Raw genomic sequence first — 27,308 nt, forward strand, 5'->3', positions numbered from 1 at the left:
GCAAACTTCTCACATATCAATGAGTGCAGTCCGATTCAAGTTTTTAAGCTCAATGATAAGGGGCCTCCTTTTTATAGCCGAGTCCGAACGGCGTGCCGCAGTGCGACACCTCTTTCGAGAGAAGTTTTACATGGCATAGTACCTCACAAATGTTGCCAGCATTAGGAGGGGAAAACCACCGTTGAAAATTTTTTCTGATGGTCTCGCCAGGATTCGAACCCAAGGCATTCAGCGTCATAGGCGGACATGTTAACCTCTGCGCTACGGTGGCCTACATGGGAGCTATATTAATTAATATACTGATTTGGACCGTACATTTCACAGTTGTTGAAAGTCATAAAAAAACACCGCATACAAAATTTAGGCAAAATGGAACAAAAATTGCGGCTTATAAGAGGAAGGAAGTCAAATCGGGAGATCGGTTTATATGGGAGCTAAATCAGGTCATAGACCTATTCGGAACGTACTTGGCACAGTTGTTAAAAGTCATCGCAGAACAATTTCAGCCAAATCGGACAAAAATTGCGGCTTCCAGGGGTTCAAGAAGTCAAATCGGGAGATAGGTTTATATGGGAGCTACATTAGGTTATAGACCGATTTGTACCGTACCAAGCACAGTTATTGGAAGTCATAATAGAACACATCGTGCAAAATTTCAGCCAAATCGGACAAAAACTGCGGCTTGTAAGGCCTCAAGAAGTCGAATCAGGAGATTGACTTATATGGGGGCAGGTTATTGACCGATTTGCACCGTACTACGCAGAGTCATTGGAAGTCATTGCAGAACACTACATGCAAAATTTCTGCCAAATCGAACAAAAATTGCGGGTTCCAGGGGCTCAAGAAGTCAAATCGGGAGATCGGTTTATATGGGAGCTATATCAGGTTACATACCGATTTGAACCGTAATTAACACAGGACAATATCTTGATATAGCCCCCATTTAGACCAATCCGCCGATTTAAGGTCATAAAAGCCACATTTATTATCCAATTTTGATGATATTTGGGACAGGGAGTTGTGTTAGGCCCTTCGACATCTATTTGCCATTTGGACCCGATCGGTTGAGATTGGGATATACCTGCCATATAGACCGATCCGCCGATTTAGGGTCTTAAGCCCATAAAATCGATTTTTATTATCCGATTTTGCTGAAATTTGGTACAGTGAGTTGCGTTAGGCCAGCCGACATCCTCCTTCAATTTGGCTCAGATCGGTTCAGAATTGAATATAGCTGCCATATAGACCGATCCTCTGATTTAAGGTTTTGGGCCCATAAAAGGCGAATTTTTTTGTCCCATGTCGCCAAAATATAGGACAGTTAAGTTAGGCCCCTCGACATATTTCTACAATTTGGCTCAGATCGGTCCAGGTTTGGATATAGCTGCCATATAGACCGATCCGTCGATTTAAGGTTTTGGGCCCATAAAAGGCGGATTTTTTGTCCCATGTCGCCAAAATATAGGACAGTGAGTTAAGTTAGACCCCTCGACATATTTCTACAATTTGGCTCAGATCGGTACAGATTTGGATATAACTGCCATGTAGACCGATCCGTCAATTTAAAGTTTTGGACCCATAAAAGGCGGATTTTTTTGTCCCATGTCGCCAAAATATGGGACAGTGAGTTAAGTTAGACCCCTCGACATCTTTCTGCAATTTGGCTCAAATCGGTTCAGATTTGGATATAGCTGCCATATAGACCGATCCGTCGATTTAAGGTTTTGGGCCCATAAAAGCCACATTTATTATCCGATTTCGTAGAAATTTGGGATACTGAGTTTTGTTAAGCTCATCGACAACTTTCTGCAATTTGGCCCAGATCGGTTTATATTTGGATATAGCTGCCACATAGACCGATCTCTCTATTTAAGGTTTTGGGCTCATAAAAGGCACATTTATACATTTATTTTCGTTTTTTAGTTGTACTTATTAGACCACTCTATATCCTTGTCAAATTTGGTCCAAATCGGAACATCTTTCGATATAGCTGCTATGCTAGGGCATACATTATGCATTTTTTAACGGATTATGACGACAGGTGGTTTATATATATACCCGAGGTGGTGGGTATCCAAAGTTTGGCCCGGCTGAACTTAATGCCTAAAAATATTTTTAATTGAATGTTTTCTATAGTTTTTTTTTTATTTTTAACTTAAGCAGTGCATGTTCCTCAAATTCGCTCTGGCCTTATGTTTCATAGTTCAACAGTTGGCTGACCTCTAATCAATAATATGTTGTTTTAAGTTTCAACACATATGTTGCACTATTACAAAATCAAGATATCGCAGATGTTAAGCATTTAAATTTTTTTTAGTTTTTTTTTACTACAACCAAACGTCTATTTATACGAGGTGTTTTTTTTTGATATGCAGTCCAATTTGAGATTATCCCTCAAATTCTTCTCCCCACCAATACGAAAAATGTAAACAAATATTTGTCCCACTTTTATTACAGAGCTGAATGAAGATCATCGATTCTTTATGCATGTGGCAACTCATTCGATTGCCCCGAAAAATTCAAATGAAAATGTTTCTTCAGTTTTCACTTAGCCATCAAGACAACGAGACCAAACGGCCATCGTAAGGCCTCAAACGCTACTATAAATAATTTTTTTTATAAACGACGATAACTAAAAAAAAAGAAACCAAATTTAAAAATTTTCTGTGAACATTAACAAGTGAAGTGTAAAAACGTTTTAAATTATGCCGAATAAGAAAAATGTAAATTAAACGTAAAAATATGAATGAAATGCAAAAGTGCCTTAGAAAATTTCTCATAAATTTCAATAACACTCAGTTTGTGGTTTGACCATATGACAAATTGAAAATGAATGGCCAGAGGAAATATTTTCAAAAAAAAAAAAAAAAAAAAAAAACTGTTAACAAAAATGGAACATTTTTTTATCTGTCTTGACCAAGATCGAGATCAACATGTCTAAGAATTACATTTTGAATGTTCATCATCTTTGTCGTTTTGAATTTTATGCGTGAATGCATTTTTGGTGTTCAAAATGCGTTTCTCGGTTTTTTGGGATGCGGGCAGGAAGTAGAGCGGTGTGATGTCTAGCCTCTCTGTTTATTATACATGGCTGTTTATTTATAAGTTTTATGCATTAAATAGCCAATGCTAGAGAACGAGTCTCTAGTGCTTTTCTTTGGGGGTCTTATTTAAAAACTTTCCCCTTTCCCTCTAAAGAAATAAGGAAAAATTTAAATACTTGTCCCTTGCCTTACAAAAAACAAAAATGAAAAATTATGGTTGCTCATATTGGCTTTTAAATGTCTATAAATGAGACTCATTCGATGCAATTGCATTCTTGAAATTTTATTTTAATGTTCTTTTTTTTGATTTTTCTATTCGTTGCCTTGTGAACACTGTGCCAACATTGTCTGGGACTTTCAGCTACAGCTGCCACATGTTGAATACGATTATTTGTTAGAAATTTCTTTTTGACAGTTTTCTTCAAATTTGACAGTTTTGAAGGTAGGAAATACTCAAAGACAATTTTTGTCATTTCAAATTAAAGAAGCCAATGAGTAAAGCAATTAGTGGTTTAATGGGGGGACGCCACTTGTATAAGCTAAAGTGGTAATGAAAAATTGAAAAAAAAAAAATAATTCATATAAGGAAATTAAAAAATAAATAAATTCAACATATAGCTGTTGTTTCCAAATCTTTTTCTAATGAACAAAAATTGTGTCAATTTCCGCCGTGTGCAAAAATTTCCATCAAAATGTGAACATATTTTCTCTATTATATGTCTGCTGTCCAAAACCGTGGGAGACAAACTATGATAGAGAGCTATCATGAGCAGAATATGTTGCAGGCTATGAAATCAAAAACTGGCGGCAGACTGCTACAAACTGCTGCACCCAACAAGAAAAAGCAGAAGAAGGGCGGAGCCGACTAAACAATACCCTACATTACCCAGTCTACGTACTACTTTCAATAAAGAACCCATGTTTATCAAGTAAACAGGCCTAACATAACTCATTGTCCCGAAATTTGGAAAAATCGGACAATAAATGCGTCTTTTATGGGCAGCTATAACCAAATCTGGACCGATCTGGACCAAATAAAAGAAGGATGTCGAAGGGCCTAACACAACACACTCTCCCAAATTTCGGCGACATCGGATAATAAATGCGCCTTTTATGGGCCCAAGACCTTAAATCGCGAGATCGGTCTATATGGCAGCTATAACCAAATCTGAACCGATCTGAACCAAATTGAAGAAGGATGTTGAATGGCCTAACACAACTCATCGTCCCAAATTTCGGCGAAATTGGACAATAAATGCGCCTTTTATGGGCCCAAAACCTTGTACCGAGAGATCGGTCTATATGGCAGCTATATTCAAATCTGAACCGATCTGGGCCAAATTAAAGAGGGCTGTCCAAGGGCCTAAGACAACTCAGTGTCCCGAATTTTGGAAAAATCGGAGGATAAATGCGTCTTTTATGGGCCCAAGATCTTAAATCGAGAGATCGGTCTCAATGGCAGCTATATTCAAATCTGGACCTATCTCTGCCAAATTGCAGAAATATGTCAAAGGGCCTAACTCAACACACTCTCCCAAATTTCGTCGAAATTGGACAATAAATGCGCCTTTTATGGGCCCAAAACCTTGTATCGAGAGATCGGTCTATATGACAGCTATATGCAAATCTCGACCGATCTAAACCAAATTGCAGAAAGATGTCCAGGGGCCTAACACAACACACTCTCCCAAATTTCGACGAAATTGGACAATAAATGCGCCTTTTATGGGCCCAAAACCTTGTAACGAGAGGTCGGTCTATATGGCAGCTATATTCAAATCTGGACCGATTTGAGCCATATTGCAGAAAGATGTCGAGGGGCCTAACACAACACACTCTCCCAAATTTCGACGAAATTGGACAATAAATGCGCCTTTTATGGGCCCAAAACCTTGTAACGAGAGATTGGTCTATATGGCAGCTATATCCAAATCTGAACCGATCTGAGCCATATTGCAGAAATATGTCGAGGGGTCTAACTTAACTCACTGTCCCAAATTTTGGCGACATTGGACAATAAATGCGCCTTTTATGGGCCCAAGGCTTTAAATCGAGAGATCGGTCTATATGGCAGCTATATCCAAATCTGGACCGATCTGGGCCAATTAGCAGACAACTGTCGAGGGGCCTAACATAACTCACTGTCCCAAATTTCAGTGACATCGGACAATAAATGCGCTTTTTTATCGACTCAAGACCTTAAATCTAGAAATCGGTCTATATGGCAGCTACATCCAAATCTGAACCGATCTGGACCTTATTACAGAGAGATGTCGAGGGGTCTAACTTAACTCACAGTCCCAAATTTCAGTGACATCGGACAATAAATGTGCCTTTTATGGGCCCAAGACCTTAAATAGAGAGATCGGTCTATATGGAAGCTATATCCAAATCTGGACCGATCTGGCCCAAATTGAACAAAAATGTTGAAAGGTCTGACACAACTCACTGTCCCAAATTTCTGCAAAATCGGATAATAAATGTTGCTTTTATGGGCCTAAGACCTTAAATCGGCGGATCGGTCTATATGGGAGCTATATTAAGATATGGTCCTATATAGCCCATTTTCGATCTAAACCTCCCTATGGACAAAAAAAGAATCTGTGCAAAGTTTGAGCCCAATATCTCTATTTTTAAAGACTGTAGCGTAGTGGTGGGAAACTATCGATAAACGAAACATTCGATATTTTCTATAGTTTTAACAATAAATATCGATAGTATCCATACTATCGTTAATTTGCGATCACCTTTATTTCAATCGAAAATGAGAAGTAAAAATCAGGAGATCGATCTCCTATCGATCTGATAGAGAAGCATTGTCAATATACAGACCAAATAAAACCAAGGTTAATAAAGTCAGTTGGAAGTCATGAGAGAAATCATTGCACAAGATGTCAGTATAATTGAATGAAAATTGCGCCCTCTATAGGCGCAATATATCTTAAAGGATACATTCAGTGTTGGATTGCTTATTTCTGTTTAGTTTGCGATAGCATCCATTGGAAAAATAACAATCGATATTCAGTCAAAAAATTAAATATCGATAGTATCGATAGTGTCATCAATATTTTGCCACCTCTACTGTAGCATGATTTCAACAGACAGACGGACGGACAGACCGACTTGCAGACGAACGGATGGACTGACGTACAGACGGAAGGACATAGCTAGATGGTCTTAGATTTTTACGACGATCAAGATTATATTTAATTTATAGGGTCGTAAATGGATATTTCGATGCGTTGCAAGTAAAGTAATTGCGGATTTTTCATATAGTCGGCGTTGACAAATTTTTTCACAGCTTGTGACTCTGTAATTGCATTCTTTCTTCTGTCAGTTATCAGCTGTGACTTTTAGTTTCTTTAGAAAAAAAGTGTAAAAAAAGTATATTTGATTAAAGTTCATTCTAAGTTTTGTTAAAAATGCATTTACTCTTTTTTAAAAAAATCCGCAATTACTTTTTGGGGAATAAGTCTAAATCTTAACCGATTTTGATGAAATTTTGCACACGTTTTGGGACCAGTGTTGCCACTCAAGAAAATTATTTACTTAAAGGCGGTATATGTTTTTATACCCACCACCATAGGATAGGTGTATACTAATCTAGTCATTCCGTTTGTAACACCTAGAAATATTGATCTAGGACCCCATAAATTACATATATTCCTGATCGTCTCGAAATTCTGATTCGAACTAGCCATGTCCGTCCACCTGTCGAAATCACGATAGCGGTCGAACTCGTTTGAAAGCCCATATTTCCATAGTCGGCAAACATGTTCGGTTTGGAGGCTGTTTTGGGGGATGGGGCGGCCAATGGGTGACTTGGTCCTGAAAATATTGGGTTGCCCAAAAAGTAATTGCGGATTTTTCATATAGTCGGCGTTGACAATTTTTTTCACAGCTTGTGACTCTGTAATTGCATTCTTTCTTCTGTCAGTTATCAGCTGCTACTTTTAGCTTGCTTTAGAAAAAAAAGTGTAAAAAAAGTATACTTGATGAAAGTTCATTCTAAGTTTTAAAAAATCCGCAATTACTTTTTGGGCAACCAAATATATATCAGTTTCGTGTTCTACTCTAAAATACCATTTATTTGAGCCCCATATTGTAATGGTCAGTAAATACGTCCTATTTGGTTAGTGTTATGGAGGTAGGGTGTTCCCATAGACACTTTTTCCCGAATATTGATATCAGATTCGTGCTTTACTCCCAAAGACCTTTCATATGAGACTCATATTGCTATGGTCGTAAATTTGTCCTCTTGGGGTAGTGTTTTTGGGGAGGGTCAGCCCGCCAAACACTTGGTCCCACATTTGGATATCAGATTCATATATTTGGTAGGGAGTGGGGCGGCCCTCCCATGTACAAGTACAAAATTTTGCTAAAATCGCACCACCCATCTCCGAGATTTGGCATTTCTGAAAATCAGGGTAGGGGGAGGGTCCGCTCCCCCTTCAGATATCAAAACATGAGGTAGCCTATTTTCACCACGGTCCCATAAAGCACCATTTGTGAAAATTTCAAGAAAATCAGTTCAGAACTAGCTGAGCCCGGCCCTCTCTGCTGCACCCGATTATGCTATGTTGGAGCGGAGTACTCTAAATTTTTCCAATTTTCCTATGGATTTTTCTACACTCAATAACCCCTTATTTAAACCCCACATTGCAATGGTCAGTAAAATACCTTTTTGAGGTGCAGTGGATCTTGGACTTGATCCCAAAAGTGAAGCCAATTTCGTGCTCTTTTCCGAAAGACATTTCATTTAAGATCCATATAGCCATGGTCGGTAAATATGTCCGTTTTGAGAGGTTTTATGGGGGTGGGGTGACCCACGAAACACTTAGTTCCGCAATTGGATATCAGATTCGCTCTCTACTCTCAAATATTTTTAATTTGCTTCTCATATTGTAGTGATTGGTCTTTAAATCCGTTTGCCGGGCTATGAGGATGGGCGGCCCTCCTAGGCATCCCACCCCAGAATTTGATACCAAATTTTTTGTTTTTAGGTCGCTGTAAATAAGTGTGCAAACAAAATTTTGCTTAAATCATCCTATCCATCTCCGAGTCAGTCATTAGGGTAAGGGGAAGGATAAGGATTAAATTTTGCCCCTTTCTGTCCTCTCTCTGTTCATGTTGGCTTCTCCAAATAAGCGCCATCTACTGACTGTTTTTAATATGATCAACTAAATCCAATTGGATCAAATAAACTCAATTGAAGACTGCCAGATGGCGCTAATTTAAATGTTAGTGCTACTCACTTAGGGTGGATCATCATGTGGTGGTTGTCTATGAATAGCCATTCCTAGACAACAACCACACCATATGACTACCTATTAAATAGACATCATTTAGTTTTTTTTTTTTTAATCAAATCAAATTGGAAAATTTTGTTAAAATTTTATTTTTATAGAAAATGTTTTCATTAATATTTTTAACAGAAAATTTTCTCACAATTCCTCAGGTTCATAAAAATATTTTTCTTAACTTTCTCTCATAGCCCACATGATTGCCTTGTGCCATAAGCGTTGACTAACTTCTCCACTTGTCAGACTCCTTTAAATGATAAAATAAATCTTAAATCAAAAACTTCTCTTTGCTGTTGTTTTGTTTCATGCCCTATTGCCATTGCATGCTGGCACCCTGCCACTCATTTTCACGCATTGCAATTAACCCGCTAATAAATCCATTTTGATTCGTGATGATAGCACCTAAGACTTTGGCAATTTTAGCAACATTGCCAATTTACATGCCTATAAATTTTCTTGTTGGCTTTCATCTTCCCTAAAGCCTCATGTTTACCCGACTCCAATGAAATCAATTTTCTGAGACATCAGCATAGACACGCACACACACACACACACACACGCAGGTTATTCACTGCAATCAAAACAACCTCAAAGAGTGCCAACAAACCAGCGAACGGGCGTTTCAAACGACAAAGGCAAGAAAACTATCCGAGATGCGCGTGCCAAACATTTATAAATATCCGCATTAGCTTCGACATTCGCTGGCATCGGTGCGTGCTCAGCAACCGCAATTTGTGAAAATAATTAGCGAGGCAAAGGAGCAACAGCCAGCCAGCCTGCCAGCCGGCAAGCCAAGTTAGACTCTTCCACAGCAGCAGTAGCAACATCAGCATTACCATCAACACCAAAAGGGCAAATTGGTTGTTGAACACGGCAGCATGACAAGATTTATCTATTGACGCGTCTTGTTTTGCTGCTGCCAGTCAGCAGCCAATAACATGTGTCTACCATTGTCAAGAGTCTGGCGATGCTGTTGCTGCTGCTGTTGTTTTTTGTTTTTATTTTTTTTTAAGAGTGGTAATAAGCCTTCATACAATACATGCCGAATTGGGACAATCCCCTTAGATTTCAACCACAACGCCGTGCCTTCATAGAACCATCACCACCGTATATGCTAAAAGACAGGAAGACACCTGTTGTTGAACTGATTCATGAAGGCATTGCCTTACTTGGGCAGGGTTGCCATTGTAGAGAAAAAAGTTGATAAACATTTTTTGAGTTATAAGATATTGAAAAAATTTTCAATGGAAAAAGTTTTAAAAAAATACAGATTTCACAAAAATAATATGAAGGTGAATTTGCTAAAGAAATAAAAATGACAAAATTTCTATAGAAATAAAATTTTGACAAAATTTTCTATAGAAATAAAATTTTGACAAAATTTTCTATAGAAATAAAATTTTGACAAAATTTTCTATAGAAATAAAATTTAGACAAAATTTTCTTAGAAATAAAATTTAGACAACATTTCTATAAAAATAAAATTTTGACAAAATTTTCTATAGAAATAAAATTTTGACAAAATTTTCTATAGAAATAAAATTTTGACAAAATTTTCTATAGAAATAAAATTTTGACAAAATTTTCTATAGAAATAAAATTTTGACAAAATTTTCTATAGAAATAAAATTTTGACAAAATTTTCTATAGAAATAAAATTTTGACAAAATTTTCTATAGAAATAAAAATTTTAAAAAATTTTCTATAGAAATAAAATTTTGACATAATTTTCTGTAGAAATAAAATTTTGACACAATTTTCTGTAGAAATAAAATTTTGACAAAATTTTCTATGGAAATAAAATTTTGACAAAATTTTCTATAGAAATAAAATTTTGACAAAATTTTCTATAGAAATAAAATTTTGACAAAATTTTCTATAGAAATAAAATTTTGACAAAATTTTCTATAGAAATAAAATTTTGACAAAATTTTCTGTAGAATTGAAGTTTTGACAAAAATTTTTATGAAAATAAAATTTTGACAAAATTTTCTATAAAAATAAAATTTTGACAAAATTTTCTTTAAAAACAAAATTTTTAAAAAAAATTCTGCAGAAATAAAATTTTGACAAGATTTTCTATTAAAACAAAATTTTTAAAAAAAATTCTACAGAAATAAAATTTTGACAAAATTTTCTATAGAAATAAAATTTTGACAAAATTTTCTATAGAAATAAAATTTTGACAACATTTTTATAGAAATAAAATTTTGACAAAATTTTCTATAGAAATAAAATTTTGACAAAATTTTCTATAGAAATAAAATTTTTAAAAAAATTTTCTAGGAAATAGATTTTTGAAGAAATTTTCTATAGAAGTAAAATTTTGACAAAATTTTCTGTAGAAATAAAATTTTGACACAATTTTCTGTAGAAATAAAATTTTGACAAAATTTTCTATAGAAATAAAATTTTGACAAAATTTTCTGTGGAATTGAAGTTTTGACAAAATTTTTTATGAAAATAAAATTTTGACAAAATTTTCTAAGAAATAAAATTTAGACAAAATTTTCTGTAGAATAAAAGATTTGACAAAATTTTCTATGGAAATAAAATTTTGACAAAATTTTCTATAGAAATAAAATTTTGACAAAATTTTCTATAGAAATAAAATTTTGACAAAATTTTCTATAGAAATAACATTTTGACAAAATTTTCTATAGAAATAAAATTTTGACAAAATTTTCTATAGAAATAAAATTTTGACAAAATTTTCTATAGAAATAAAATTTTGACAAAATTTTCTATAGAAATAAAATTTTGACAAAATTTTCAATAGAAATAAAATTTTGACAAAATTTTCTATTTTTTTTTTTTTTTTTTTTTTTTTTTTTTTTAGATTTTTTTTTTTTATTTTTATCATTTTCTTATTTTCTTACATTTTGGTTTTAAAAAATTAAGTTCCCACGAAACCATTCGGTTTGTCTGCAGGATGAGATCTTAGCCAAGCTGTAATATTTATAACAAAATAATAATAAATTTCAAGATTTTACTAATTACATTTTTCTCAAAAATTGTACTAATAACAATACTTTTTAACATTTTAATTCATTAATTTTTAATTTTTAGTATGATAGTAGGTATTTCTTGACCATATTCATTCTTATTGCATTATTGTTCGTATTTAATATGTCTAATGGTAATTTATTTAGCAGAGTTGGTAGAGTTGTGATGAGTGAGAGTTTGCCGTAGTCGTTGTTGTGTCTTGGTATATGATATTTTCCATTGAGCCTACTTCGGGTGTTTCTTGTGTGTTGTATGTGTTTTAAAAAATCAGAGTTGTAGAATTCACGACATATAGTCGCGTTGTATATGCCTTCAATGTTAAGGATGCCAAGTAATTTAAAGAGATTATGATCCATTGGCGCGTTTTGGTTGGTTTGTATGGTTTTGTTGTTTTTATACAGGAATTTTACAAGTCGGTTTTGGTACTTTTGAAGCAGCCTACATTGCTTTGACTTGCCCCAAGCCGTAATTCCATGTCGTAATTGTGATTCGACTAGAGAGAAATAGGCTTGCTTTAAGACATAGTATGGTGAGCAGTTGCTTAGATGGTATAGAGCAAACATGGACCTTCGTAGTTTTTTGGTAAGTTGTTCGATTTGTACTTTCCATTTGAAATTATGGTCTAGGTGCACTCCCAAATATTTATATGTAGGAACTAGTTCAATCTTTGTTGTACAATAATCGTCACTGCCGCTCAGTTGTGTTTGATGTAGACAGTTAAAATCGTGAAAGATTATCTCAATATCTGCATGCGGAATGTGTCGAGGTCTAATGTGCATTATTTTTGTTTTGCTGGAGTTTATTATAAGGCCATTGTCGTGGCACCATTTACATACTGCATTAAACTCAGATTGCATAACTTTTTCTGCCTCTTTTACGTCTTTGTGTGCAACGACTATTGCAGTGTCGTCCGCATATGAGAACATTTCGCTATTATTCAGTAATTTCACCATTTCGTTTGTATAGATAATATAGAGTATTGGACCCAATTTCGAACCCTGCGGTACTCCGTAGCTTGTTGTTATGTGACTGCTCATCGTATTATCTATTTTTACCCGATACTTTCTGCAGTTCAGATAACTTTTGAACCAGTTTAGGCAATTGCCTCTTACTCCAGATTTTTCTAATGTGTTCAGTAGCTGGGTATGTGACAGGGTGTCGAATGCTTTGCTAAAATCTATAAATAAAACAAGGCAATGGTTTTTATTATCAAGATTTCTATTAATGCAGTTAGAGAAATATCCGAGAAGCTGATTTATATTCTTTTCCTTTTGGAATCCATACTGGTTATCGCTTAATACTTTATATCTCTTCAGGAAGCTAGTTAGTCGTCTCACCATGATTTCTTCTAATACCTTTTCTATAACAGATAGAATAGAAATAGGTCTATAGTTGTTAAAGTCAGCTTTACTACCGTTCTTGTATATTGGCCGTACTATTGAAGTTTTTAAGAGATCGGGAACAATTGAGTTATTAAGGCTTCTGTTTATGAATTCGGTAATAATTGGTGTGAGATATCCCGCACCTGCTTTTAAATCCACAGCCCTCACGCTATCAATCCCTGCACTTTTCCTTTCGTTTAGTGTTTTCAATATATTATACACCTCTTCTTCGCTGGCTTCTTCAACGAATATGGTATTACTTAAGCTGGTACTTAGACTTGGGCTGGTTTTTATAGGGCAAATGTGAATTATTTTATTCACATTTTTTTCAAGTGTAGTGGCAAATTCTTCTGTTAGTTCTTTAGTATTTTCGGTTGAAAAATTTTTCTTAATAGTTTCATCTATATTTTGAATTTTTTTACCTGTTATTTTATTTATAATTTGCCATGTTCCGCGTATGTTGTTTTTATTTTGCAAAAATTGATTGTAATTGTATTGATTTTTTGAATAGATTATCATTTTATTTAGTTTATTATTGAAGGTTTTATATATATTTTCATTACTTTTGTTGTTTTTGTTCTTCAACCATTTTTTGTGTAATTTATCCCGTATTTCGCAACATTTAAGTATTTCGTTGTTTAACCACGGATGCGGATTTCGTTTTTTAATTTGGTTTTTTACAGTGTATTCGCACTTTTTATATATTTCTTCGAATTTCGTATAAATTTTGTTAAATAAGTCATTGGCGTTGTTTGTTTGGTCTATTATCATTTTCCAGTCTGTATCTTTAACCAATTGGTTAACTTTTCTATTATTTAGTTTAACTTTTGTATTACCCTGTGCATTGTCTCCTTTGCTTATTTTAATTTTTTCGTTTATATGATCCAAGCATCCCATTATTGCATAGTGATCGGCTATTGCTGTGTTTATTATGGCTGCATATGCCCTTTCTCTTTTTCTATTACATCTTATAAAGAGATGATCTATACATGTATTGGTTCTTTTATTTGTGTCTTCTCTTGTTGTCTCTTTGATCATACATTGCAGACCGTGCGAAGAGAGCAATCCAAGGTAGTTAATTGTCGTAGTGTTGTTTTTTTTAATATCGATGTTAATATCTCCCAAAACTATCAGCTCGTGTTTTTTGTTTACATTGTTAATGTGTTCATCCAATTCTTTTAGGAACTGTTTGATGCTAAGCTTTGGTGGTCGATAGATTGGTATGATGGTAATGTTTTTGTTTTGTGCAACAGTGATGTCTATTCTCAAAGACTCTGCTGTGTTCATATGAATTTGTACTTGTTGGTATTCTGTGTTCTCATTAATATAAACAGCAATCCCTCCTCCTCCTCTTCCCTCTCTATTTAAAAATATAGAGTCGAAGCCTTCGATTTCATAAAAAGTGTTTTCATCTCTTGTTATATTTATTTCTGTTAATATTATTAGTCGTGTTTTACTAAGAATATTTTTCGTTTGGGCCAATAAAGTGTTAAAGTTTTTTCGCAATGATCTTATATTTATATGAAGTATTGAAAAAGGATAATTCATAATTTCATTTTTAATTTCGCTGAAATTGCTTATAATTTCGCGTGTGTAATTCATTTTAATTTAAAAAAATAAGTTTTTCGACGCCAAAAGCAATGTTTTGTGTACTTTATTTTTTATGTATGTATGTTTAAAAAAAACGTTTAGAGCTCTAGCTCGCCAAGGGGAAAACAAAAACTGTTTTTTTTTTTATTATTATTTTTTTTTTTTTTAATTTCGATTTGTGTGTTTAATTGAATTTTTAAAATTTTGACAAAATTTTCTATACAAATAAAATTTTGACAAAATTTTTTATAGAAATAAAATTTTGACAAAATTTTCTATAGAAATAAAATTTTGACAAAATTTTCTATAGAAATAAAATTTTGACAAAATTTTCTATAGATATAAAATTTTGACAAAATTTTCTATAGAAATAAAATTTTGACAAAATTTTCTATAGAAATAAAATTTTGACAAAATTTTCTATAGAAGTAAAATTTTGAAAAAATTTTCTAATAAAATTTTGAAAAAATTTTCTAATAAAATTTTGAAAAAATTTTCTAAAAAAAATTTAGTAGAAATTTTTTTCTTTTTCTACAAAAAAAAATAATTTTTTAAATTTTTCTATTGAAATAGAATTTTGAGAATACTTTCTATGAAAATTAAATTTTTAGCAAAAATTTTCTAAAAAATTTTGAAAAAAATACTTAAAAAATTTTTGTAGAAAAAAAAAAATTTTGTACAGAAATAAAATGTTGACAAAATTTTCTAAGAAATAAATTTTTGAAAAAATTTTCTATAGAAGTAAAATTTTGAAAAAATTTTCTAAAAAAAAAATTAGAAAAAATTTTTTCTGTTTCTACAAAAAAAAAAAATCTATTGAAAAAGAATTTTGAGAAAACTTTCTATAAAAATGAAATTGTAGCAAAATTTTCTAAAAAATTTTTGTATAAAAAAAATTTAAAAAAATTTTCTTAAAAAATAACAATTTTTCAAAATTTTTCTATAGTACTTAAATTTTAACAAAATTGTTTAATAGATAAAGTTTTAACAAAAATTTTCAGAGATTGAATTTTTAAAATTTTTCTTTGAAAATCAAATTTTGGCAAAATTTCCTATAGAAATGGAATTTTGACTAAAAATTGAAAAATATTTCTTATGAAATAACAATTTAAAAAATATTTCTCATGAAAAAACAAATTTTAGAAACATTTTCTTGTTTGAAATTTTAGCAAGTTTTTTTTTATTTTTCTGATGGCAACCCTGTTCCTCATGTTTCTTTCGCCCCCACACATTTTTATCTGCCCGTGCACACTTTAAATGAGATTTTAATAGCATCGCATCTTTGGAAAGTGTACAGGCATAATAATTAAGCAAACTCTGTGAGAATCAGTGGAAAACTTTGGTGTCACCCAAAAAAAAAGTAGCGAACACAATTCAATTAAAGCGCAAGTTTTTATGAGTAAAAGGGAATGCGTGATGATGTCTTTATGCTACACCCGCAACATTGTATGCATACCATGCTGCCCTCCTAATGGCTAAGAACATCGAAGCCTGGACCCTCCCACATAAGAATATGGCAGTGATGAAATTTGGTCAAAATTTTCAAACGACAAAAAAGTCAAACCAACCGGACTATGAGAATTTCTTTGGTTTAACACAGATATTTGGAACTATGCCAAACATTCTACGGAAAAAGTTCACTAAAGGTTAGGAACAAAATTATGCCAAACACTTTCCTAAAAGAAAGTGGAAGTGATTTGTGACACAGCAGACCATCGAAGAATGCACTAAAAATTAGTTGGGGAAATTATAAGGAAAGCCATAAAGCCTTAAAAAAGTTTTTGCTATTATCCAAAAATTTTAAATTTAAGAAAATTGGTAGGGAGCGCATTTAGATCTACACCGCAGGAGGGTCTGAAGGCGATACCGAATATACAACCTGTTGAGGTATGTGCCGTCACCGTAGCGCAGAGGTAAGCATGTCCGCCTATAACGCTGTCGCATTGCGGCATGCTGTTGGGACTCGGCTATAAAAAGGAGGCAAGTTACTTCACTTCCAAAGGTAAAGAGACTGGCCTGCGTAGGGATCAGGGGGATGTGAAGATCCACACCGCAGATAGGTCTGAAGCGATGCCGAATTTACAACCCTTGAGGTATATATTTAAGGCTGAGCCGCCACCATAGCGCAGAGGTTAGCAAGTTCGACTATGAAGCTGAACGCCTGGGTACTCCCCAATGAGATGTCGCATTGCGGAACGCTGTTGGGACTCGGCTATAAAAAGGAGGCACGTTATCATTGAGAATGCAACTGATTGAAGTGTCTCAGACTATCTGTCGCCGAGATCGATATGGGAAAGTTGGTTCCGGATTTGCTTTCCCACAAAGGAGTATGGCGGCCCTCAAGGACGATGAGGTCGAAATGCGTGGGGGAGTATTTGAGGAGCCTGAACAGGTTCCTGGCTCATGACTATGTGTTGGCCTGGTTTCCCACGCATACCTGTGTTCTCGGAAATGGCAATGCAGACAAGTATGCTAGGAGCGGATCCTGCACGGCAGGCAGACCTGTGGCCAGTTGCTGTGTTCGAGTTAAATGAGATCTCGGACTTCACTGACGGCTTCAGGACGGAGTCAGGGACAGAACTGGGGATTTACTCGGAGGCACACGACTTCGGTAGGTCAGTTAGACTGGCGGACGAGTGCATAATCTTTCAGGCAGAGGTCTGTGCCATTGCGATGGCTGCAAAGGAGACTCGGATAGAAGAAGAATAGAAATGTCTCCAAGTGCGTAGGGGAGTATTTGAGGAGCCTGAACAGGTTCCTGGCTTAAACCGGTGTTCTGGGAAATTTCAATGCGGAGAAGTATGCTAGGACCTGTGGCCAGTTGCTGTGTTTGAGTTGAATGAGGCCTCGGACTTCACTGCATTGGCAACAAATGAGATTCGGAGGATGGACAGATTGCCAGGACACTCTGGCCAGGTATTTACCAGAAGAGAACGAGGGAGTTGTTGACCCTCGATAAAGGGTCATTGAGTACAATTAGAAGTCCAGGAGTCATAACTGGACACTGTGTGAAAGGTCTTATATGCGAAAGGCCATATGGCCTCATATCGGACTATAATTTCATATAGCCCCCATATAGACCGATCCGCCGATTTGGGGTCTTAGGCCTATAAAAGCCACATTTATTATCCGATTGTGCTGAATTGAGGGGACAGTGAGTTGTGTTAAGCCACGCGATAACCCTCTTCAATTTGGATCAGATCGGTTCAGATTTGGATATAGCTGCCACATAGACCGATCTGCCGATTTGGGGTCTTAGGCTTATAAAAGCCACATTTATTATCCGATTGTGCTGAAATTTGGGACAATAAATTGTGTTAAGCCACTCGACATCCTTCTTCAATTTGGATCAGATCGGTTCAGATTTGGATATAGCTACCATATAGACCGTTCCGCCGATTTGGGGTCTTAGGCCCATAAAAGGTCCATTTATTGCCCAATTTTGCCAAAATTTGGGACAGTGAGTTGTGTTAGGCCCTGTGACATCTTTCTTAAATTTGGCTCAGATCGGTCCAGATTTGAGTATAGCTGCCATATAGACCGATCTCTCGATTTAAGGTTTTGGGCCCATAAAAGGCGCATTTATTGTACGATTTCGCCGAAATTTGGGACAGTGAGTTGTGTTATCCTTCTTCAATTTGGATCAGATCGGTCCAGTTTTGGATACAGCTGACATATAGACCGATTCGCCGATTTAGGGTCTTAGGCCCATAAAAGGCCTATTTATTGTCCGATTTTGCCAAAATTTGGGACAGTGAGTTGTGTTAGGCCCTGTGATATCGTTCTTCAATTTGGCTCAGATCGGTCCAGATTTGAACATAGCTGCCATATAGACCGATCTCTCGGTTTAAGATTTTGGGCCCATAAAAGGCGCATTTATTGTACGATTTCGCCGAAATTTGGGACTCTTCGCAAATTTTCTGCAATTTGGCCCAAATCGCTCCAGATTTGGATATTGCTGCCATGTAGACCGATATCTCGATTTAAAGTCTTGGCCCCATAAAAGGCGCATTTATAATCCGATTTCGCTGAAATTTAACACAGTGACTTATGTTAGGCTTTTCGACATCCGTGTCGTATATGGTCAATATTTTTTTTTAATTCAACACCATCTTCTCGTACTTTTGAATTTTGGTCCATTGCACAGCTGTTTCCTTTTTTTCGAGTTTTTTCCCAAATTTTCCAACTTATCCTGTTATTATCCTTTATTTTCTTTAGAAAAACAAAAAGAAACATAACCACCATCATCATAATAACCAACACCAGCAGAAACCTCAACATTCCCAAAATGGAAGTCATGAAGACGAAGTGGAGGAACAGTTAAAAAATCTAAAACTGGATGATAAGAAGCCAGAACAAGCCTATCGAGTGGCTATGTCAGAGATCTATGGCAGATATTTGGTAGCCAACAGAGATATCAAACCAGGGGAGGTGTTAATAAGAGAGCCTGCATTGGCCATAGGACCTTGTGTCTCAGCAGATCCGGTGTGTTTGGGATGTTATATGCCGGTGTCATTAAAAATCACACAATATAGGTGAGTTACAGGACAACACCTCCCCTAAAACCATTTCTGAAACCCCCCTTGGTTTTCATTTCCAGATGTCCCTCCTGCCATTGGCCCATGTGTGGCCCCAATTGCCGCGGCAATAACCACCCAAAAGGTCATACCTCTGCCGAATGTGATTTATTCAAAAAAGAAAATGCCGCTGCCCCCCTTACCCCCACAGCCTCTCCGGAGCAAGTGAAAAATCTCTATGAATTAGTTTTAGTGGTACGCATACTTTTGCTAAAGAAACTGCATCCGGAGTTGTACGAACGCATCATGATCATGGAATCCCATTTGGAAATGCGCAAAAAGAACTCCGAACTATGGAGCCATTATGAAAGTAATGTTGTGACATATTTACGCGAAAAATGGCATTTGGCCGAACAGTTCTCAACGGAAGAAATCCATACTGTCTGTGGCATTTTGGATGTCAATTGTTTTGAAATTGGTCAAAATTTTGCCAAAGCTCGTACTTTATATCCCAGTGCTTTCCTATTGGCTCACGATTGTTGTCCCAATACAGCGCACACAGATGATCCCGAGACTTATGACATTATTTTAAGAACTTCCCGGAATGTGCGCAAGGATGAGACCATTACACTGAGCTATGCGTACACATTGCAGGTTTGATTTGTTGATTGGTTGATGTGAAGATGAAATTTTTAATTTTTGTTTCTATGAAACGCTTAGGGCACTTTGAAACGCCGCGAGTTCATGCAAGCTGGTAAATTATTTTGGTGCTGCTGCAAACGTTGCTCAGATCCCTATGAGTTGGGAACTGATTGTAGTGCTATTGTATGTGCAAAATGCAAGACGGGCTTGATAAGGTCCATTAATCCATTGGAGCAGGAAGGCGAATGGAAGTAGGTTGCATGAAAATGTTTGTCATTTGAGGTCATACTAATCAGACTCATGAAGCATAAGAACAAAAAAAAAACCATAAAGCATGCCATGACTAACTTAAACTAAAGACTAAAGCAACACAATGCTAGAATTCGTATGGCTTGTTGTATTGGCTACCTCCAGCTAAAGAGATTTCAGTGGAGCTTAACACTTTCATCATTCGACTTTGGGTAAGGAATGACCATAGAAGTTGGTTAAAATCCTTCAAAAAAAAATCAAAAAAATTTTTTCAAAATTTTCAGTTAGACATTTTGTCAAAATTTTAAATAAAAATAAATATAAATATAATTTCCAAATAGAGACCAGTAAGGAAAGACAAAAGTCGGGCGGAAACGACTTTATAATACCCTACACCTACCCTATAGGTCCCTATAGGACAGCAAGGCGGCGCTCAAGGCCTTGGGGTCGAGGACGAGGTGAGGTCGAGGACAAGGTAAGGTCGAGGACGAAATGAGGTCAAGGACGAGGTGAGGTCAACATGCGTGGCGGTATGTTTGGAATACCTGGATAGGCTCCGGACCCGAATGAAAGGGCGGACGAGTGCACCAGGCGGGGGGTTCGTCTGCGCCGGGCGGACCAGCCATCGGTGTTGCCTACGTGCCATTTGTCGAGCTACAGAACATAGTAGAGGGGATGGCCAGGGCGGCGTCGGTGGCGAGGTGGCACACGGTAGATGGTTGTCGGACTGCGAAGGTGCTATGGCCGGTCATGACCGACGGAGGAGGACGAAGGAATTGCTGGCGTTCGATAAGAGGTCGATGAGTACTTTGACATAACCGGACACTGTGCCATAGGCCCCATGGGGGCGCGCATGGGGATACCGCAATTTGTTAACCGATCGAATGAATATATATATATATATATATATATATATATATATATATATATATATATATATATATATATATATATATATATATATATATATATATATATATATATATGGAAGCTATATCTACATCAGAACCGATTTCTATGAAATTCACCAAAAATGTCGAGAGTCAAGAGAAAATCCTTCCTGTCGAACTTTGAAAGGATCAGTTGACAAATGACCATTTTATTGCAATATTACTGCAAATCGGACGAACATATATATGGGAGCTATATCTGAATCTGAAGCGATTTCGATCAAACTTTCCACATACTGTGACAGTCAACGAGAAAAGCGTTGTGCAAAATGTAGGCAAAATTGGTCAAAAAATGCGCTTGCAGTGGCTCTAGAAGTGAAAATCGGGCGATATACATATATGGAAGCTATATCTATATCTGAACCGATTTCTATAAAATTCACCAGAAATGTCCAGAGTCAAGAGAAAATCCTTCCTGTCGATCTTTGAAAGGATCAGTTGACAAATGACCATTTTATTGCAATATTTCTCAAAATCGGACGAACATATATATATCTAAATCTGATCCGATTTAGATATATATATATCTAAATCTGAACCGATTTCGGGTAAACTTCTCCGATATTGTGGTAGTTGTCGAGGAAAGCGTTATACAAAGTTTTGGGAAGATTGGTGAAAAAAATGCGCTTGCAGTGGCTCTAGAAGTGAAAATTGGGAGATATACATATATGACAGCTATATCTAAATCTGAACCGATTTCTATGAAATTCACCAGTAATGTTCAGAGTCATAAGAAAATCCCTCCTGCCAAATAACAAGAGAATCGGTTAACAAATGAGCGCTTAATTGCAATATTTCTCAAAATCGGACAACCATATATATGGGAGCTATATCTGAATCTGAAGCGATTTCGATCAAACTTCCCAAATACTGTTGCAGTCGTCGAAAAAAGCGTTGTGCAAAATTTTGGCAAGATTGGTCAATAAATGCGCTTGCAGTGGCTCTAGAAGTGAATATCGGGCAATATACATATATGACGTCTATATCTAAATCTGAACCGATTTCTATGAAATTCACCAGTAATGTCCAGAGTCTTAAGAAAATCCCTCCTGCCAAATAACGAGCGAATCGGTTAACAAATGAGCGCTTTATTGCAATATTTCTCAAAATCGGACGAACATATATATGGGAGCTATATCTGAATCTGAAGCGATTTCGGGTAAACTCCTCCGATATTGTGGTAGTTGTCGAGGAAAGAGTTTTGAAAAATTTTCGCAAGATTGGTCCAAAAATGCGCTTGCAGTGGCTCTAGAAGTGAAAATCGGGCGATATACATATATGGCAGCTATATCTAAATCTGAACCGATTTCTATGAAATTTACCAGTAATGTCCAGAGTCATAAGAAAATCCTTCCTACCAAATTTCGAACGAATCGGTAAACAAAGGACGTTTTTATTGCATTATTACTGCAAATCGGATGAACATATATATGGGAGCTATACCTTAATCTGAACCGATTTCTATGAAACTCACCAATAATGTGTAGAGTCAAGAAAAAATCTTTCCTGCCGAATTTCGAGACAATCGGTTAACAAATGACCATTTTATTGCATTATTACAGCAAATCTGACGAATATATATATGGAAGCTATATCCAAATCTGAACCGATTTTTTCCAAATTCAATAGACTTCGTCCATAAGCCAAAAAACATGCCTACACTAAATTTTAAGACGATCGGACTAAAACTGCGACTTGTAGTTTGTACACAAATTAACATGGCAGACAGACGGACAGACAGACAGACGTAGCTAAATCGAAGCAGAAAGTGATTCTGAGTCGATTGGTATACTCAACAATGGATCTATCCCTTTTCCTTCTGGGTGTTACAAACAAATGCCCTGAGTTATAATACCCTGTAACAAAGTAGTGGTGTAGGGTGTAAAGATCAATTTGTGTTTGTTTGCTTGTCTGCTCCGTATAGACTCCAAAAAGTCTAAACCCATCTTCTTGAAATTTTAACAGATGGCGCCTAATGATACCTTGGTGAAAATAGGGTACTACATTTCTTAATATCTGAAGGGGGCGGACCTTCCCCCTTAGCCTAGTTTTCAGAAACGCCAGTTCTCGTAGACGGGTGGTGCGAAATATGCAAAATATTGTGTGCTCTAATACAGTACCCGAAAAATAAAAATTTTGTATCCAAATTTCGGATGGAGTACCTAGGGGGGACGCCCCATCCCAAAACCTACCAAATTTATTTACATACCAATGACAACAATATGAGACTCAAATGAAAGGTATTTAAGATTAGAAAACGCATCTAATATCGAATTGTGGGACCAAGTTTCTAGGGGACTACCCCAACCCCCAAAACACCCCTAAATCGGACATATTTACCGACCATGGGATGGGGTACCTAGGGGGGACGCCCCATCCCAAAACCTACCAAATATATATATAGACCAATCACGACAATATGGGAGTCAAATGAAAGGTATTTGCAAGTAGAAACGCATCTAATATCGAATTGTGGGACCAAGTTTCTAGGGGACCACCCCTTTCCCAAAACACCCCTAAATTGGACATTTTTACCGACCATGACAATATGGTACTCAAATGAAAGGTATTTGCCAATAGAATACGAATCTGATATCCAATTGTGGGACCAAGTATTTGGGGGACCACCCCTTTCCCAAAACACCCCCCCAAACAGGACTTTTTTACTGACCATGGCAATATGGGGCTTATACAAAAGCTATTTGAAAGTAGAATACGAATCCGATATCCAAATGTGGGACCAAGTGTTTGGGGGGCCGCCCGCCCTTCCTAAAAACCATCCCCCAAAGAGGACAAATTTGCGGCCATGGCATGGCATGGTATTGGGATGGGGTGGCCTCATAGACTCTTTTTTCACATTCGGATATCAAATTCATGCTTTGCTCCCACAGACCTTTCATTTGAGTGTAGAATACGAATCCGATACACAAATGTGGAATCAAGTGTTTGGGGGGCCGCCCCTCCCCAAAACCATCCCCCAAAGAGGACAAATTTGCGACCATGGCAATATGTAGAATACGAATCCGATATCCAATGTGGGACCAAGTGTTTGGGGGGCCGCCCCTCCCCTAAACCATCCCCCAAAGAGGACAAATTTGCGACCATGGCATATGGATATCCGAATGTGAAAAAAGAGTCTATGGAGCCACCCCATCCCCATTACCCCATCCAAATAGGAAGTATATTTGCTGATCATTGCAATATGGGTCTCAAATGAAAGGTATCTGGGGCATTGGGGACCGACTGTCTAGGGGACGTCCCACCCCCATTACAACTCCCGAATAGGCCATATTTTCTCACCATGACAATTTAAAGCTCAAGAGAGTGGATTTCAATGTTGATAGTTTTTAGGGCCCACCTCCTCAAATCGGATATATATGCTGATTTTTGCAATAAGGGGTTTAACTTAATGGTATTTGAGATTTGAAAGCAAATTTGATATCCAATTTTGAGGCCAATGGCAATATGATGAAGTTGAAATATGATATTTGAGAGTAGAGCACGATGCTGATTTTCAGGGTTAAGATTTTGGGGGACAACCTCACTCTTTAAAATAGCCCTAAATCGGAAATATTTACCGATCATGTCAATGTGGAGCTCAAATGAAAGGTATTGGGGAGTAGAGCTCGAATTTGACTAATTTTTGTGGGATTCTACCAATTCCCCAAAACACATCACTTTATTGACCATCGCAATATGGGGCTCATATGAAGGTATTTGGGAGTTGAATACGAATCTGATATCCCACTGTAGGACCATGTATTTGAGGCACCTAGGGGGGGCTTTCCCAAAACAAAACTTTTTTAAATAAAACTTCACTCTTTTGAGATCTTAGGCTTCTAAAAGCATCATTTCTAAAGTTAGGTGTATGCAATTTTCATTCTGCCATAGCATAGCATTTTCCACCAATTTTTGTTTTGTTCTTTTTTATACCCTCCACCATAAGATGGGGGGTATACTAATTTCGTCATTCTGTTTGTAACTACTCGAAATATTCGTCTGAGACCCCATAAAGTTTATATATTCTTGATCGTCGTGAAATTTTGTGTCGATCTAGCCATGTCCGTCCGTCCGTCGGTCTGTCTGTCGAAAGCACGCTAACTTCCGAAGGAGTAAATCTAGCCGCATGAAATTTTGCACAAATACTTCTTATTAGTGTAGGTCGGTTGGTATTGTAAATGGGCCATATCGGTCCATGTTTTGATATAGCTGCCATATAAACCGATCTTGGGTCTTGACTTCTTGAGCCTCTAGAGTGCGCAATTCTTATCCGATTGGAATGAAATTTTGCACGACGTGTTTTGTTATGATATCCAACAACTGTGCCAAGTATAGTTCAAATCGGTTCATAACCTGATATAGCTGCCATATAAACTGATCTTGGGTCTGACTTTTGAGCCTCTAGCGTGCGCAATTCTTATCCGATCAGAATGAAATTTTGCACGACGTGTTTTGTTATGATATCCAACAACTGTGCCAAGTATGGTTCAAATCGGTCCATAACCTGATATAGCTGCCATATAAACCGATCTTGGGTCTTGACTTCTTGAGCCTCTAGAGTGCGCAATTCTTATCCGATCAGAATGAAATTTTGCACGACGTGTTTTGTTATGATATCCAACAACTGTGCCAAGTATGGTTCAAATCGGCCCATAACCTGATATAGCTGCCATATAAACCGATCTTGGGTCTTGACTTCTTGAGCTTCTAGAGGGCGCAATTCTTATCCGAATGGAATGGAATTTCGCACGACGTGTTTTATTATGATACCCAACAACTGTGCCAAGTACGGTTTAAATCGGTCCATAAACTGATATAGCTGCCATATAAACCGATCTTGGGTCTTGACTTCTTGAGCCTCTAGAGGGCACAATTCTTATCCGATTTGAACGAATTTTTGCACCAAGTATTTCGTTATGATATCCAACAACTGTGCCAAGTATGGTTGAAATCGGTCCATAACCTGATATAGCTGTCATATAAACAGATCTGGGGATTTGACTTCTTGAGCTTCTAGAGGGCGCAATTCCTATCCGATTTGGCTGAAATTTTGCATGACGTATTTTATTTTTTCTTTCAACAACTGTGTCAAATAAGGTTCAAATCGGTTCATAACCTGATATAGCTGCCATATAAACCGATCTGGGGTCTTGACTTCTTGACCCCTAGAAGTCGCAATTATTATCCGATATGCCTGAAATTTTGTACGACGGATTCTCTCATGACCATCAACATACGTGTTTATTATGGTCTGAATCGGTCTATAGCCCGATACAGATTCCATATAAATCGTTCTCTCTATTTTATTTCGTGAGCCCCAATGGGCTCAATTCTTATACGAATTGGCAGAAATTTTACACAGGTCTCCAACATATAATTTAATTGTGGTCCGAACCGGACCATATCTTGATATTGTTTTAATAGCAGAGCAAATCTTTTCTTATATCCTTTTTTGCCTAAGAAGAGATGCCGGGAAAAGAACTCGACAAATGCGATCCATGGTGGAGGGTATATAAGATTCGGCCCGGCCGAACTTAGCACGCTTTTACTTTTTTTTGCCTAAGAAGAGATGCCGGGAAAAGAACTCGACAAATGCGATCCATGGTGGAGGGTATATAAGATTCGGCCCGGCCGAACTTAGCACGCTTTTGCTTGTTTTCTCTCATTTAACCCCTCTTTCTTCGCCGCATGTCATTTTTCTAAAACTTCACCCCCCAGCCTCATCGCCTATTGTAAATATTTACCTCTGAAACCCCTCTACCAACCCCTTTTTTTTAGATGTGATAAATGTTCCTTTACTTTGACTTATAAGGAGGTTGTTAAACTCTTGGATAAGATCAATAATGATCTAGAGTCCATAGATCCCCATGATGTGCCAGGTTTAGAAAATTTCATAAAAAGGTAAGAAAAAATCACAAAAAACCCGAAAAAAAACCAAAAAAAATTCTTATATAACCTAAAACTTAAAATTCATAGATATTCCGGCAGTTTGGGACCCAATCACTATTTGCTGTTATCCGCTAAATATTCTCTTTGCCAGTTATATGGCAAAATTGAGGGCTATCTGCTGCCCAATTTGTCACTGGAGGATCTTAAGAGAAAGCAGACATATTGCAGAGATTTCCTAAAGGTGGTGGATATATTGGAGCCCAAGTTGACCAGGTTAAGAGGTAGTTTCTTTTTGGACAACATTTTTCTAGTCTGTGTTTTGTTGTTTATAAAACTTTTGTTTTTCTTTTCTTAGCCCTTATCATGTATGAATTGCATGCCCCCTTGCTGGTGTTGGCCCAACATTTAATGATGCAAAAGCTGATTTCATCTCGTGACTTTCAAAAGACCATCAAAGAGGTCATCTATTTGCTGAAGGAAAGTTCCATGATTTTAAAAATGGAGCCAGTGGGCTCCACCGAATACCAAATGGCCTTGGCGGCAGAGGAGGCACTGGAAAAAATGGGAGGCTGATGTTAGGAAATCAGTGTTTTTTTACAGAATTTTGTTAAATAAATGTGGAAAATAACAATTTTTTGCTTGTCAGGCATATACGGAAAAAAAGCTTCGGAAACAGTTCTCTCCAAAGGCAAATCTCCAAAAAATATACTTCTCAAAGCTCAAGTCATAAAATCGG

At 36.5% G+C, this 27,308-nt stretch overlaps 1 protein-coding gene across 1 annotated transcript; it reads left to right on the plus strand.

The window, feature by feature from the left end:
- Positions 1-2,564: 2,564 nt before the first annotated feature.
- On the plus strand, positions 2,565-27,162 carry LOC106086014 (SET domain-containing protein SmydA-8). The gene is made up of 7 exons (XM_013250515.2): positions 2,565-2,723; positions 18,544-18,860; positions 18,926-19,496; positions 19,563-19,735; positions 26,462-26,584; positions 26,660-26,853; positions 26,928-27,162. Exons 1-7 carry the CDS (start codon positions 2,706-2,708, stop codon positions 27,143-27,145), a joined length of 1,614 nt encoding a protein of 537 aa, XP_013105969.2. The 5' UTR covers positions 2,565-2,705; the 3' UTR covers positions 27,146-27,162.
- Positions 27,163-27,308: the final 146 nt, after the last annotated feature.

Source organism: Stomoxys calcitrans, chromosome 4 (genome assembly GCF_963082655.1).
Source record: "Stomoxys calcitrans chromosome 4, idStoCalc2.1, whole genome shotgun sequence".
NCBI classification, from domain to species: Eukaryota; Metazoa; Arthropoda; class Insecta; order Diptera; family Muscidae; genus Stomoxys; species Stomoxys calcitrans.

What these genes read in the sequence shown, in the direction of transcription:
- LOC106086014 (XM_013250515.2), top strand. An exon ending in TTAAAAATCACACAATATAG is followed by an intron (nt 18,861 to 18,925) that starts GTGAGTTACAGG and finishes TTTCATTTCCAG; the next exon opens with ATGTCCCTCCTGCCATTGGC. An exon ending in GAGCAGGAAGGCGAATGGAA is followed by an intron (nt 19,736 to 26,461) that starts GTAGGTTGCATG and finishes CCTTTTTTTTAG; the next exon opens with ATGTGATAAATGTTCCTTTA.